Source organism: Salvelinus alpinus, chromosome 3, assembly GCF_045679555.1.
Source record: "Salvelinus alpinus chromosome 3, SLU_Salpinus.1, whole genome shotgun sequence".
Classification (NCBI taxonomy): Eukaryota; Metazoa; Chordata; class Actinopteri; order Salmoniformes; family Salmonidae; genus Salvelinus; species Salvelinus alpinus.
Genome location: NC_092088.1, coordinates 109,377,938 through 109,391,811, shown reverse-complemented (window position 1 = coordinate 109,391,811; position 13,874 = coordinate 109,377,938). Strand labels below are relative to the sequence as shown.

The 13,874-nt window shown below is 41.8% G+C and overlaps 1 protein-coding gene across 49 annotated transcripts in view; it reads right to left on the bottom strand.

Moving 5' to 3' along the window:
- The window catches only part of LOC139571681 (ankyrin-3-like), a 408,808-nt gene that overhangs the window by 74,256 nt on the left and 320,678 nt on the right, over positions 1-13,874 (bottom strand). For 39 of the 49 annotated variants that reach the window (XM_071394781.1, XM_071394785.1, XM_071394780.1 and 36 more), the window contains 2 exons: positions 2,766-2,798; positions 1,471-1,695 (listed from right to left, as the gene is read on the bottom strand). In XM_071394781.1, the coding sequence (XP_071250882.1) occupies positions 1,471-1,695; positions 2,766-2,798 (258 nt within the window). The remainder of the gene's footprint in view (positions 1-1,470; positions 1,696-2,765; positions 2,799-13,874) is intronic. The other 10 variants (XM_071394777.1, XM_071394791.1, XM_071394793.1 and 7 more) reach the window with 1 other exon arrangement.

The window sequence follows — 13,874 nt, the reverse complement described above, 5'->3', positions numbered from 1 at the left end:
ATGCTACCTCTAAGACACCATTAGCATCACTGTGTGGAGGCTAGTTCTGTGATGCTACCTCTAAGACACCATTAGCATCACTGTGTGGAGGCTAGTCCTGTGATGCTACCTCTAAGACACCATTAGCATCACTGTGTGGAGGCTAGTCCTGTGATGCTACCTCTAAGACACCATTAGCATCACTGTGTGGAGGCTAGTTCTGTGATGCTACCTCTAAGACACCATTAGCATCACTGTGTGGGGGCTAGTTCTGTGATGCTACCTCTAGACACCATTAGCATCACTGTGTGGAGGCTAGTTCTGTGATGCTACCTCTAAGACACCATTAGCATCACTTTGTGGAGGCTAGTTCTGTGATGCTACCGCTAAGACATCATTAACATCACTGTGTGGAGGCTAGTTCTGTGACGCTACCTATAAGACACCATTAGCATCACTGTGTGGAGGCTAGTTCTGTGATGCTACCTCTAAGACACCATTAGCATCACTGTGTGGAGGCTAGTTCTGTGACGCTACCTCTAAGACATCATTAGCATCACTGTGTGGAGGCTAGTTCTGTGACGCTACCTCTAAGACATTACCATCACTGTGTGGAGGCTAGTTCTGTGACGCTACCTCTAAGACACCATTAGCATCACTTTGTGGAGGCTAGTTCTGTGATGCTACCGCTAAGACATCATTAACATCACTGTGTGGAGGCTAGTTCTGTGATGCTACCTCTAAGACACCATTAGCATCACTGTGTGGAGGCTAGTTCTGTGATGCTACCTCTAAGACACCATTAGCATCACTGTGTGGAGGCTAGTTCTGTGATGCTACCTCTAAGACACCATTAGCATCACTGTGTGGAGGCTAGTCCTGTGATGCTACCTCTAAGACACCATTAGCATCACTGTGTGGAGGCTAGTCCTGTGATGCTACCTCTAAGACACCATTAGCATCACTGTGTGGAGGCTAGTTCTGTGATGCTACCTCTAAGACACCATTAGCATGACTGTGTGGGGGCTAGTTCTGTGATGCTACCTCTAGACACCATTAGCATCACTGTGTGGAGGCTAGTTCTGTGATGCTACCTCTAAGACACCATTAGCATCACTGTGTGGAGGCTAGTTCTGTGATGCTACCTCTAAGACACCATTAGCATCACTTTGTGGAGGCTAGTTCTGTGATGCTACCTCTACACTATAAGCAGTCTCTTTCTATGACTATCCAACACATGGTAGAAGTGTTCAACTACGTAGAGTAGTGCTATCTGCAGGATGCTATGTGAAGAAGCAGCAGACTGACCTACAACACTTTAGTAGTGCTGGGGTCTACTGGGGGTCTGTGTTGGCATGGGAACAAAGGTGGGCAAGCTCCTCTATCTAAACACTGAAACACCAAACACTACCAGAACAGATGGCTTCCATGGAGATGAGGAAAGAAGCATCAAGGCTAACAAACAGGTAAATAAACGATGTGAAGGCCTACCCCAGGAACTGAGCTCCAGCAGGCCCCACCTCCACCAGCCTGCTGGCCAACCCCTCTCCATCCACCATCGGTGGGGGCGTGGCCAGCCTGTGCCTCTTCGCCAGGCGGCAGGTGATGCGTGTCGGAGCCGTGCACTTCCTGGGTGGGATGATGATGCGCATTCCGTTATGACGACTCCCCCGCATGGAGCCGCCGCGTGCGTCCACCATGAAACTGACCAGGAACCTACAGGAGGGAGGGAGGGAGGGAGGAAAGGAAGGGGAGGGAGGGAGGGAGGGAGGGAGGGAAGGAAGGAAGGGGAGGAAGGGGAGGGAGGGAGGGAGGGAGGGAGGAAAGGAGGGAGGGAGGGAGGGAGGAAAGGAAGGGGAGGGAGGAAAGGAAGGGAAGGGAGGGAGGGAGGGAGGGAGGGAGGGAGGGAGGGAGGGAGGGAGGGAGGGAGGGAGGGAAGGAAGGAAGGGAAGGGAGGGAGGGAGGGAGGAAAGGAAGGGAGGGAGGGAGGGAGGGAGGGAGGGAGGGAGGGAGGGAGGGAAGGGAAGGGAGGGAGGGGAGGGAGGGAGGGCGGGAGGAGAGGGAGGGAGGAAAGGAAGGGGAGGGAGGGAGGGAGGGAGGGAGGAAGGGGAGGGAGGGAGGAAAGGAAGGGGAGGGAGGGAGGGAGGGAGGGAGGGAGGGAGGGAGGGAGGGAGGGAGGGAGGGAGGGAGGGAGGGGAGGGAGGGAGGGGAGGGAGGGAGGAAGGGGAGGGAGGAAAGGAGGAAAGGAAGGGGAGGGAGGGAGGAAAGGAAGGGGAGGGAGGGAGGAAGGGTTGTTAGGTTATGGCTGATAGTACAGCTTTATTCACTCTGCTAGTTAGTCCATTTACTAGAACAACATGGTTGTTAGGTTATGGGTGATAGTACAGCTTTATTCACTCTGCTAGTTAGTCCATTTACTAGAACAACATGGTTGCTAGGTTATGGCTGATAGTGTTGAGGATGCCTGCGGCAACTCAGCCAATACAAATTATATCAATATGAAAGTAATGGGACTGATGTCAGTTTAAGAATAACACGTACAAATCTAGACACAAGAATGTGAGAATGTCATCTATTGTGGGCTACTTGTAATAATGTCATTCCTATCTTCCCATGTGTCTCTTTTCTAAGTGTTGAGGTAGATTCAGGTGAGGTAGATTACAGATCAAACAAGCACAGAGAGAAACCGTGGCAACAGTAACCATGGTATCAGAAACTGTGGTAACAGAAACCGTGATAACAACATAGAGTAACCGTGGTAACAACAGAGAGTAACCAATCATCACCTGGAGTCATACTGAGGTAGAGGAGAGGAAGAGCTGCAGGAGGAGAGGAAAAGTGGAGGGAGGAAGAGGAGGGAGGAGGAAAAAGGAGCAGGAGAAACCACAGTCATCATTTTGAGTCAAACTAGGGGGTCAAATAAAGACAGAAAAAACTAGCACTATAAATAAACTACTACTATAAATAAAGTTGTGCTATTAATAAACTACTACTATAAATAAACTAGTATTACAAATAAACTAGTACTTGGAATAAACTAGTACTATAAATAAACTAGTACTATAAAGACACTAGTACTATAAACTAGTACTATAAATAAACTAGTATTATAAATACACTAGTACTATAAATAAAGTAGTGCTATAAATAAACTAGTACTATAAACTAGTACTATAAATAAACTAGTAATACAAATGAAGTAGTACTATAAACTAGTACTATAAATAAACTAGTACTATAAATAAAGTAGGACTATAAATAAAGTAGTACTATAAATAAAGTAGTACTATATATGAACTAGTACTATACATGAACTAGGAAAATAAACAAACTAATACTAAAAACGAACTAATACTATAAATAAACTAATACTATAAATATACTAATACCATGAATAAACTAGTACTATAAACAATGTAGTACTATCAATAAACTAGTACTATACATGAATTAGTACTATAAATGAAGTAGTACTATAAATAAACTAGTACTTTAAATTAAGTAGTACTATAAAGCAGTACAATAAATGAAGAAGTACTATAAATAAACACGTATTATAAATAAACTAGTACTATAAACGAAGTAGTCAATTTAAATGAAGGAGTACCATAAATTAAGTAGTACTTCAAATAAACTAGTACTATAAACAAGTACTATAAACTGGTGCTACTAATAAACTAGTACTATCAATGAGGTAGTACTATAAATAAATTAGTATAATACATGAACTAGTACTGTCACGACTTCCGCCGAAGTCGGCCCTTCTCCTTGTTCGGGTGGTGTTCGGCGGTCGACGTCACCGGCTTTCTAGTCACCATCGATCCATTTTTCAGTTTCGTTTTGTTTTGTCTGTATTAATCACACCTGGTTCCAATTCCCCTATTATGTTCCCTATTTAACCCTCTGGCTTTCATTTCTGTTTGTCCGTGATTGTTTGTGCGTTAGTGGTTGTGGTTTATACGTTGTGTTTGTGATTATTTCCATTTGTGGAATTTTTGCAATTGATTGTGAGTAAAACTCTGTGGTTTTCGCTCTACACCTGTGTCCTGCGCTTGACTCCGAATATTCTCCGCACACAACCCTGACAAGTACGTAAATAAGGAATGTTTATTTTTATTTTTAATAGCTTTCAACAACAAAAAAAAAAATGCTTTCACTTTGTCATTATGGGGTATTGGGTGTAGATTGATGAGGGGAAAATAAACAAATTTAATCAACTTTAGAATACGTCTACTAGTACTAATACATTAACTAGTACAATAAATGAAGTAGTACTATACATAAATTAGTACTTTACATTAACTAGTACTACAAACAAATTAGTACTATAAATGAAGTAGAACTATAAATGCAGTAGCACTATAAATGAAGTAGTACTACATAAACTTGTACTATACATAAACTAGTGCTACAAAAAACTAGTACTATAAAAGAAAGAGGTACTATAAATAATACTAGTACTATAAATAAACTAGTACTATAAATTAAGCAGTAATTTAAAATAAACTATTACTAGAAATGAAGTAGTAGTATAAATAACTAGTACCATACATAAACTAGCACAATTAATAAATTAGTACTATACATAAACTAGTACTACACATAAACTAGTACTATAAATGAAGTAGTACTAGTACTCCGGGCTCCCGAGTGATAGTACTATACATACAACAGTAGTACTATACATCAACTAGTACTATAAATGAAGTAGTACTGTAACTAAACTAGTACTATAAATCAAGTAGTACTATAAATAAACAAGTAATATAAACTATTAGTATAAATAAGCTAGGACAATAATTGAAGTAGTACTATAAATAAACTAGTACTAAAAATAAACTAATACTCTAAAAAACGAATACTATAAACTAATACTATAAATAAATTCATACTATAAATGAGGTAGTATTATAAGTAAACAAGTACTATGAACAAACTAGTACTATAAATAAACTAGTACTATAAATGAAGTAGTGCTATAAAAACTAGTAAAAACTAGCACTATAAACTAGTACTATAGATAATGTAGGACTATATATGAATTAGTACTACATATTAACTATTTTAATAAATGAAGTAGTACTATACATATACTAGTACTATACATATATTTGTACTATAAATGAAGAAGTACTATAAATTAACTAGTACTATAAATGAAGTATTACAATAAATGAAGTAGTACTATACATAAAGTTGGACTATACATAAACTAGTAATATAAACAAACCAGTACTACAAATGAAGTAGTACTATAAATGAAGTAGTACTATACATAAACTTGTACTATAAATAAACTAGTGCTATCGTATAATTGTTTAAATTTTTATTTAAGCTTTGTTTAACTAGGCAAGTCAGTTAAGAACACATTCTTATTTACAATGACGGCCTAGGAACAGTGCCTTGTTCAGGGGCAGACCTTGAACAACCTTGTCAGCTCGGGGATTTGATCTAGCAACCTTTCGGTTACTGGCCCAACGCTCTAAACACTAGCCTACCTGCCGCCCAAATAAAGTAGTACTATAAAAAAGTAATACTATAAATAAAGTAGTACTTTAAATGAAGTAGTACTATAAAGCAGTACTATAAATGAAGTAGCACTATAAATAAACTAGTAATTGAAATGAAGTAGTACTATAAAGCAGTACTATAAATGAAGTAGTACTGTAAAAAAAGTAGTACTATAAATAAAGTAGTACTTTAAATGGCGTAGTACTATAAAGCCTTACAATAAATAAAGTATCATTATAAATAAACTAGTACTATAAATTAAGTAGTCCTATAAATTAAGTAGTCATTTTAAATAAAGTAGTACTATAAATTAAGTAGTACTATAAATAAACTAGTACTATAAACAAGTACTATAAACTAGTGCTATAAATAAACTAGTACTAGAAATGAAGTAGTACTATAAATAACTAGTACTATACATAAACTAGTATAATTAATACATTAGTACTATACATAAACTAGTACTATAAACTAGTACTATAAATGAAGTAGTACTAGTACTCGGGGCTCCCGAGTGGCGCAGCAATCTAAGGCACTGCATCTCAATAAAGTAGTACTATACATTAAGTAGTACAATACATCAACTTCTACTATATATCAACTTGTACTATATATCAACTAGCATTATAATGAGGTAGTACTGTAAATAAACTAGTACTATAAATTAAGTAGTACAATAAATAAACGAGTACTATATAAACTAGTTGTAGAAATAATCTAGGACTATAAATGAAGTAGTACTATAAATAAACTAATACTACTATTATGATATAGGGACGATGAAGAAAGAAAATAAAGAACAGTTAGATGAGAGAGAGAGAGAGAGAGAGAGAGAGAGAGAGAGAGAGAGAGAGAGAGAGAGAGAGAGAGAGAGAGACAGAGAGAGAGAGAGAGACACACATACGCCCAGGTAGTGAGCGGGCAAACAGGCCCAACCCCCACTCTTACACTCGCCCAAGCCAACGGCATGTACCAGATGCTCAGCAGGCTCTGCTCACACTTACTGGCCTGAGGCCAAACCACACGGCCAACAACATTAGACACTTTATGGAACAAAAAGCCTTCACTATATCATCCTGGAATATCCAAGGCCTGAGGTCATCTGCCTTTGGCCTAAAGAGCAGGAACCCGGACTTCACCAAAGAAATCGGTAATGCAGACATTGTCATCCTGCAAGAAACCTGGTACAGAGGAGACGGACCCACTGGTTGCCCTCTAGGTTACAGAGAACTGGTAGTCCCATCCACCAAACTACCAGGTGTGAAACAGGGAAGGGACTCAGGGGGAATGCTAATTTGGTATAGAGCAGACCTAACTCACTCCATTAAATTAATCAAAACAGGAACATTTTACATTTGGCTAGAAATTCAAAAGGAAATTATCTTAACATAGAAAAATGTCCTCCTGTGTGCTACCTATATCCCCCCACTAGAATCCCCATACTTTAATGAAGACAGCTTCTCCATCCTGAATGAGGAAATCAATCATTTCCAGGCCCAGGGACATGTATTAGTCTGTGGCGACCTAAATGCCAGAACTGGACAAGAACCTGACACCCTCAGCACACAGGGGGACAAACACCTACCTGGAGGTGACAGCATTCCCTCCCCCATATGCCCCCCTAGGCACAACTATGACAACATAACCAACAAAAACGGGTCACAACTCCTGCAGCTCTGTCGCACGCTGGGTATGTACATAGTCAATGGTAGGCTTCGAGGGGACTCCTATGGTAGGTTCACCTATAGCTCATCTCTTGGCAGTACCACTGTAGACTACTTTATCACTGACCTCAACCCAGAGTCTCTCAGAGCGTTCACAGTCAGCCCACTGACACCCCTATCAGACCACAGCAAAATCACAGTCTACTTGAACAGAGCAATACTCAATCATGAGGCATCAAAGCCAAAGGAACTGAGTAACATTAAGAAATGCTATAGATGGAAGGAATGCAGTTTGGAAACCTACCAAAAAACAATTAGACAACAGCAAATTCAATCCCTTTTAGACAACTTCCTGGGTAAAACGTTCCACTGCAATAGTGAAGGTGTAAACTTTGCAGTAGAAAATCTTAACAGTATATTTGACCTCTCAGCTTCCCTATCAAACCTAAAAATCTCAAATAGAAAACCGAAGAAAATGAACAACAATGACAAATGGTTTGATGACGAATGCAAAAATCTAAGAAATAAATTGAGAAACCTGTCCAACCAAAAACATAGAGACCCGGAAAACCTGAGTCTACGCCTTCACTATGGTGAATCACTAAAACAATACAGAAATACACTACGGAAAAAGAAGGAACAGCACGTCAGAAATCAGCTCAATGTAATTGAAGAATCCATAGACTCTAACCACTTCTGGGAAAATTGGAAAACACTAAACAAACAACAACACGAAGAATTATCTATCCAAAATGGAGATGTATGGGTAAACCACTTCTCCAATCTTTTTGGCTCTATAACAAAGAATAAAGAGCAAAAACATATACATGATCAAATACAAATCCTTGAATCAACTATTAAAGACTACCAGAACCCACTGGATTCTCCAATTACCTTGAACGAGTTACAGGACAAAATAAAAACCCTCCAACCCAAAAAGGCCTGTGGTGTTGATGGTATCCATAATGAAATGATCAAATATACAGACAACAAATTCCAATTGGCTATACTAAAACTCTTTAACATCGTCCTTAGCTCTGGCATCTTCCCCAGTATTTGGAACCAAGGACTGATCACCCCAATCCACAAAAGTGGAGACAAATTTGACCCCAATAACTACCGTGGAATATGCGTCAACAGTAACCTTGGGAAAATACTCTGCATTATCATTAACAGCAGACTCGTACATTTCCTCAATGAAAACAATGTACTGAGCAAATGTCAAATTGGCTTTTTACCAAATTACCGTACAACAGACCATGTATTCACCCTACACACCCTAATTGACAACCAAACAAACCAAAACAAAGGCAAAGTCTTCTCATGCTTTGTTGATTTCAAAAAAGCCTTCGACTCAATTTGGCATGAGGGTCTGCTATACAAATTGATGGAAAGTGGTGTTGGGGGAAAAACATACGACATTATAAAATCCATGTACACAAACAACAAGTGTGCGGTTAAAATTGGCAAAAAACACACACATTTCTTCACACAGGGTCGTGGGGTGAGACAGGGATGCAGCTTAAGCCCCACCCTCTTCAACATATATATCAACGAATTGGCGAGGGCATTAGAACAGTCTGCAGCACCTGGCCTCACCCTACTAGAATCCGAAGTCAAATGTCTACTGTTTGCTGATGATCTGGTGCTTCTGTCACCAACCAAGGAGGGCCTACAGCAGCACCTAGATCTTCTGCACAGATTCTGTCAGACCTGGGCCCTGACAGTAAATCTCAGTAAGACCAAAATAATGGTGTTCCAAAAAAGGTCCAGTCGCCAGGACCACAAATTCCATCTAGACACCGTTGCCCTAGAGCACACAAAAAACTATACATACCTCGGCCTAAACCTCAGCACCACAGGTAACTTCCACAAAGCTGTGAACGATCTGAGAGACAAGGCAAGAAGGGCATTCTATGCCATCAAAAGGAACATAAATTTCAACATACCAATTAGGATCTGGCTAAAAATACTTGAATCAGTCATAGAGCCCATTGCCCTTTATGGTTGTGAGGTCTGGGGTCCGCTCACCAACCAAGATTTCACAAAATGGGACAAACACCAAATTGAGACTCTGCATGCAGAATTCTGCAAAAATATCCTCCGTGTACAACGTAGAACACCAAATAATGCATGCAGAGCAGAATTAGGCCGATACCCACTAATTATCAAAATCCAGAAAAGAGCCGTTAAATTCTACAACCACCTAAAAGGAAGCGATTCCCAAACCTTCCATAACAAAGCCATCACCTACAGAGAGATGAACCTGGAGAAGAGTCCCCTAAGCAAGCTGGTCCTGAGGCTCTGTTCACAAACACAAACACACCCCACAGAGCCCCAGGACAGCAGCACAATTAGACCCAACCAAATCATGAGAAAACAAAAAGATAATTACTTGACACATTGGAAAGAATTAACAAAAAAACAGAGCAAACTAGAATGCTATTTGGCCCTAAACAGAGAGTACACAGTGGCAGAATACCTGACCACTGTGACTGACCCAAACTTAAGGAAAGCTTTGACTATGTACAGACTCAGTGAGCATAGCCTTGCTATTGAGAAAGGCCGCCGTAGGCAGACATGGCTCTCAAGAGAAGACAGGCTATGTGCTCACTGCCCACAAAATGAGGTGGAAACTGAGCTGCACTTCCTAACCTCCTGCCCAATGTATGACCATATTAGAGGCACATATTTCCCTCAGATTACACAGATCCACAAAGAATTCGAAACCAAATCCAATTATGATAAACTCCCATATCTACTGGGTGAAATTCCACAGTGTGCCATCACAGCAGCAAGATTTGTGACCTGTTGCCACAAGAAAAGGGCAACCAGTGAAGAACAAACAACATTGTAAATACAACCCATATTTATGTTTATTTATTTTAACTTGTGTGCTTTAACCATTTGTACATTGCTACAACACTGTATATATATATAATATGACACTTGTAATGTCTTTATTGCTTTGAAACTTCTGTATGTGTAATGTTTACTGTTAATTTGTATTGTTTATTTCACTTTTGTATATTATCTACCTCACTTGCTTTGGCAATGTTAACACATGTTTCCCATGCCAATAAAGCCCCTTGAATTGAATTGAATTGAGAGATTGAGAGAGAGAGAGAGAGAGAGAGAGAGAGAGAGAGAGACAGAGACAGAGAGAGAGAGAGAGAGAGAGAGAGAGAGAGAGAGAGAGTTTGAGTTTTAAATCATCTTTATTGGGTCTGGGAGCCCACCACACAATAAATACTCATACAAAACCACAGTTACACATCAATTAAAAACACAACTCCAACTCCTCCTCCACAGTAACTAAACACAACAGCCTCTGAATACCCCATATACTCAAAAACAGATCAATATTGTTGACAAGTTTATAATAGGCAAACTCAACCCTTAGTCTCGCTGCCAACATCCCCTCCAGCATTCCCACCACATCCACAGACCCTTGTCCCCGAATACTGTTCTTTCGGGTCTTCCATATCGCTAATTTTGCTGCCCCTAACACAAAATTAAGCAACACAACTACACCCTTTTGACTGAACCTGTACTTTGGCCCAAAAATATACAGTTGGGAAGAGAAAACCTCTCCCAACGTTGAGAACCAGTCAGTGATCAGGTCAATCATCCCGACCAACCTGGGACACAGTAAAAACAGGTGTGCCAGAGTTTCAGACTCTGCACAGAATGGACACCCTTCCCCAATAGTAGGGTCCAGGTGTACCAGATGCATGTTCGTGGCTATGGCTCCATGTATTATCCTCCATTGGAGGTCAGCTGTCCTCTTATCAATAGGCAGTTTGTATAATGATCGCCAACAGCCTTTTGGGGAAGCACCTGGACCAAGCACATCCGCCCACCTTGTCGATTTTACCCCTTCCAGGGAAGAGGCATGGGACACCTTTACACATATTCTGTACATGGCCTTCTTTCCCACCTCCTTGAACTCCCCCAGCTCCGGGGTATCGAAGGAAAGCAGCATCCCCACGTCCTCCTCGAATGCCCCCACCGCAGCACTAACAATCAGTGCAGGGAACACATAATCCAGACCCTCCTTCCACCGATCAGAATTGGAAATGTCAGTCACATACTGACGATGAAGAACTGGCAAGGAGTCACAGACCTCAGCGACGACCTTCCTCAGTAGGCGAGATGATCGGATCCCCGCTCTTTCTCCCAGCTCCACCAACGATCTGCTCCTGCTCTGCATCAGATGACCCAGCTTGGTGCACCCCACACCTAACAGGCATGAACGCAGGCTGGCTGAACCCAGAGCACTGGACTGGATGGCAGTGTTATAAAAAAGAGGCTCTTCAAAAAGCCACATCCCTGGTAGCGTGCCGGCCTTACGGGACTTGACAAGAACCCTCCAAGCCTGCATAACAGACTCATAAAATGGAGTCAGGCCATTCAACTCACCCCCCTCCAGCTTTAAGAGGAGAAGGTGCTTGTCTAAGCCCAAACAGCCCGCTCTCCTCATCAGTGTATAGGCTGTGTCGACCCAGCTAGAACCATCTCTGTACAACAGTCTCTGGGCTGCTTGAAGCCGGAAAGCCATGATCCTAGAGGAAATGTCCACCAGGCCTTGCCCCCCCTCGTGCAGTGGCAGGTACAGGGCTGCAGCTTTGATCCAGTGTTGTCCAGACCAGAAGAAATTGACAAGGGTCCTCTGAAGCTCTTGTATCAGACCCTTTGGTGGCTGCAAAATCATTAGTCTGTGCCACAGGGTAGAGGCAGCAAGATTATTAATTACCAGTACCCTTCCCCTATAAGACAACTGGGGTAGCACCCATTTCCATCTTGACAGTCTGGCACACACTTTCTCCACTACACCCTCCCAGTTCTTTTTCTGAAAGACATCAGAGCCTAGAAAAACACCCAATGTCTTCATCCCATCTCTGCCCCACTGAAGCCCCCCTGGTAACCGTGGAGCGGACCCCGTCTGAAGCTGACCTGCCCACAGCGCTTCACTCTTTCCCCAATTGACTCTAGCTGAGGAGGCACCCTCATACACCTTTAAAGCGTCTGAGAGAACCTTAACATCCTCAGCCCCTGTAATAAAAACTGTCACATCATCTGCATACGCAGACAGTGCTATCGTGGGACCCTTCATTACTCCTGGCACAGAGAAACCAGTAAGCTTCGCTCTTAAAAAACAAAGCATTGGTTCAATCGCCAGACTATATAACTGCCCTGAAATTGGACATCCCTGCCTGATGCCCCTTTGGACAGGGATGGGGCAACTCAAACCACCCCCCACCTTCACCATACACGAGGCCCCAGCATACAGTAAATTCATCCAAGACAAAAAAACATCCCCAAACCCAAAGGCTTTCATCGTTTTAAACAAGTACTGGTGGTCCACGCGGTCAAAAGCCTCCTGATCCAAAGAAAGTAAACCCACATTTACATCAGACAGTTTACAAATGTCTAAAACATCTCTTATTAGAAACAAGTTGTCAACGATAGAGCGATCAGGTACACAATAAGACTGGTCCTTGTGGACCAACAATCCCAGATACTCTTTCAACCTGTTTGAGAGACATTTAGAAACAATTTTGTATTCTGCGCACAGCAAAGCAACAGGTCTCCAATTTTTTATGAGAGCCAAATCCCCCTTTTTTGGCAACAGTGAAAGCACCGCACGTTGACAGGATACAGGAAGAGAACCCTCATGAAAAGAGTCACACACCACTTCATAAAAATCCTCCCCAATAGACCCCCAAAAGTGCTCATAGAACTCAGATGGTAAACCATCAATGCCAGGGGCTCGGCCTGATGAGAGCTGCATAACTGCTGTGGACAGCTCTTGTAGTGTAATGTCAGAGTCCAATGCGACTCTCTGGTCAGGTCCCAATTGAGGAAGACCGTGTAACAACTGTTCAGTACACAGAGAGTCACAATCCTCCGCCTTATAGAGGGCAGAGTAGAAATCCACGGCATGTTGACGCATTTCACTGTCATCCGTGGTCACCTTCCCATCAGGGAGACGAAGGCAGACCATCTGTTTACGTTGTAAAGTCGACTGTCCAAGGTTAAAAAAAAAGCACTAGGAGCATCCATATCCTTGAGGGAAGCGAAACGAGACCTAATCAAGGCACCTTTCACTCTTTCATGCAGAAACGACCTCAGTTCATGTCTCTTGTCCTGTAAGTTCATGACTAGTCCAGGGTCGTTCTGAGTGAGCAGCTTCAATTCAATAGATTTGATGTCCTGTTGAAGGGCCTTGATAGTCTCTTTAACTTCAATTTGAGACAGAGCAGTATACTGTTGACATAATAATCGGATTTGGGCCTTCCCAACATCCCACCATTGTCTCAAGGACTCAAAATTCCCTTTTTTAACCCTCCATTTTTCCCAAAACAACAAAAACCTTTCACAAAACTTGACATCATGTAACAATTTAACATTAAAATACCAGTAAGGTGATGACCTTCGTGGACAGGACAAGTGAATGTCAACAGTAATAATATGATGATCAGAGAAACCCACAGGAGTAATGGCACACCTTCCAACCCTGCTACAGTATTGATCAGATACGTACAACCTATCTAACCTTGCTGCACTGACACGACCTTCATTCACTTTCAACCAGGTGTACTGCCTAACTTTTGCATTCCTGACTCTCCACACATCAGAAAGCTCAAACTCAGTTAATAGGCCAGACAGGCAAGTGGCTGACCGCAGGTCAGGTTCTTCAGCGGTGCGATCAACAGT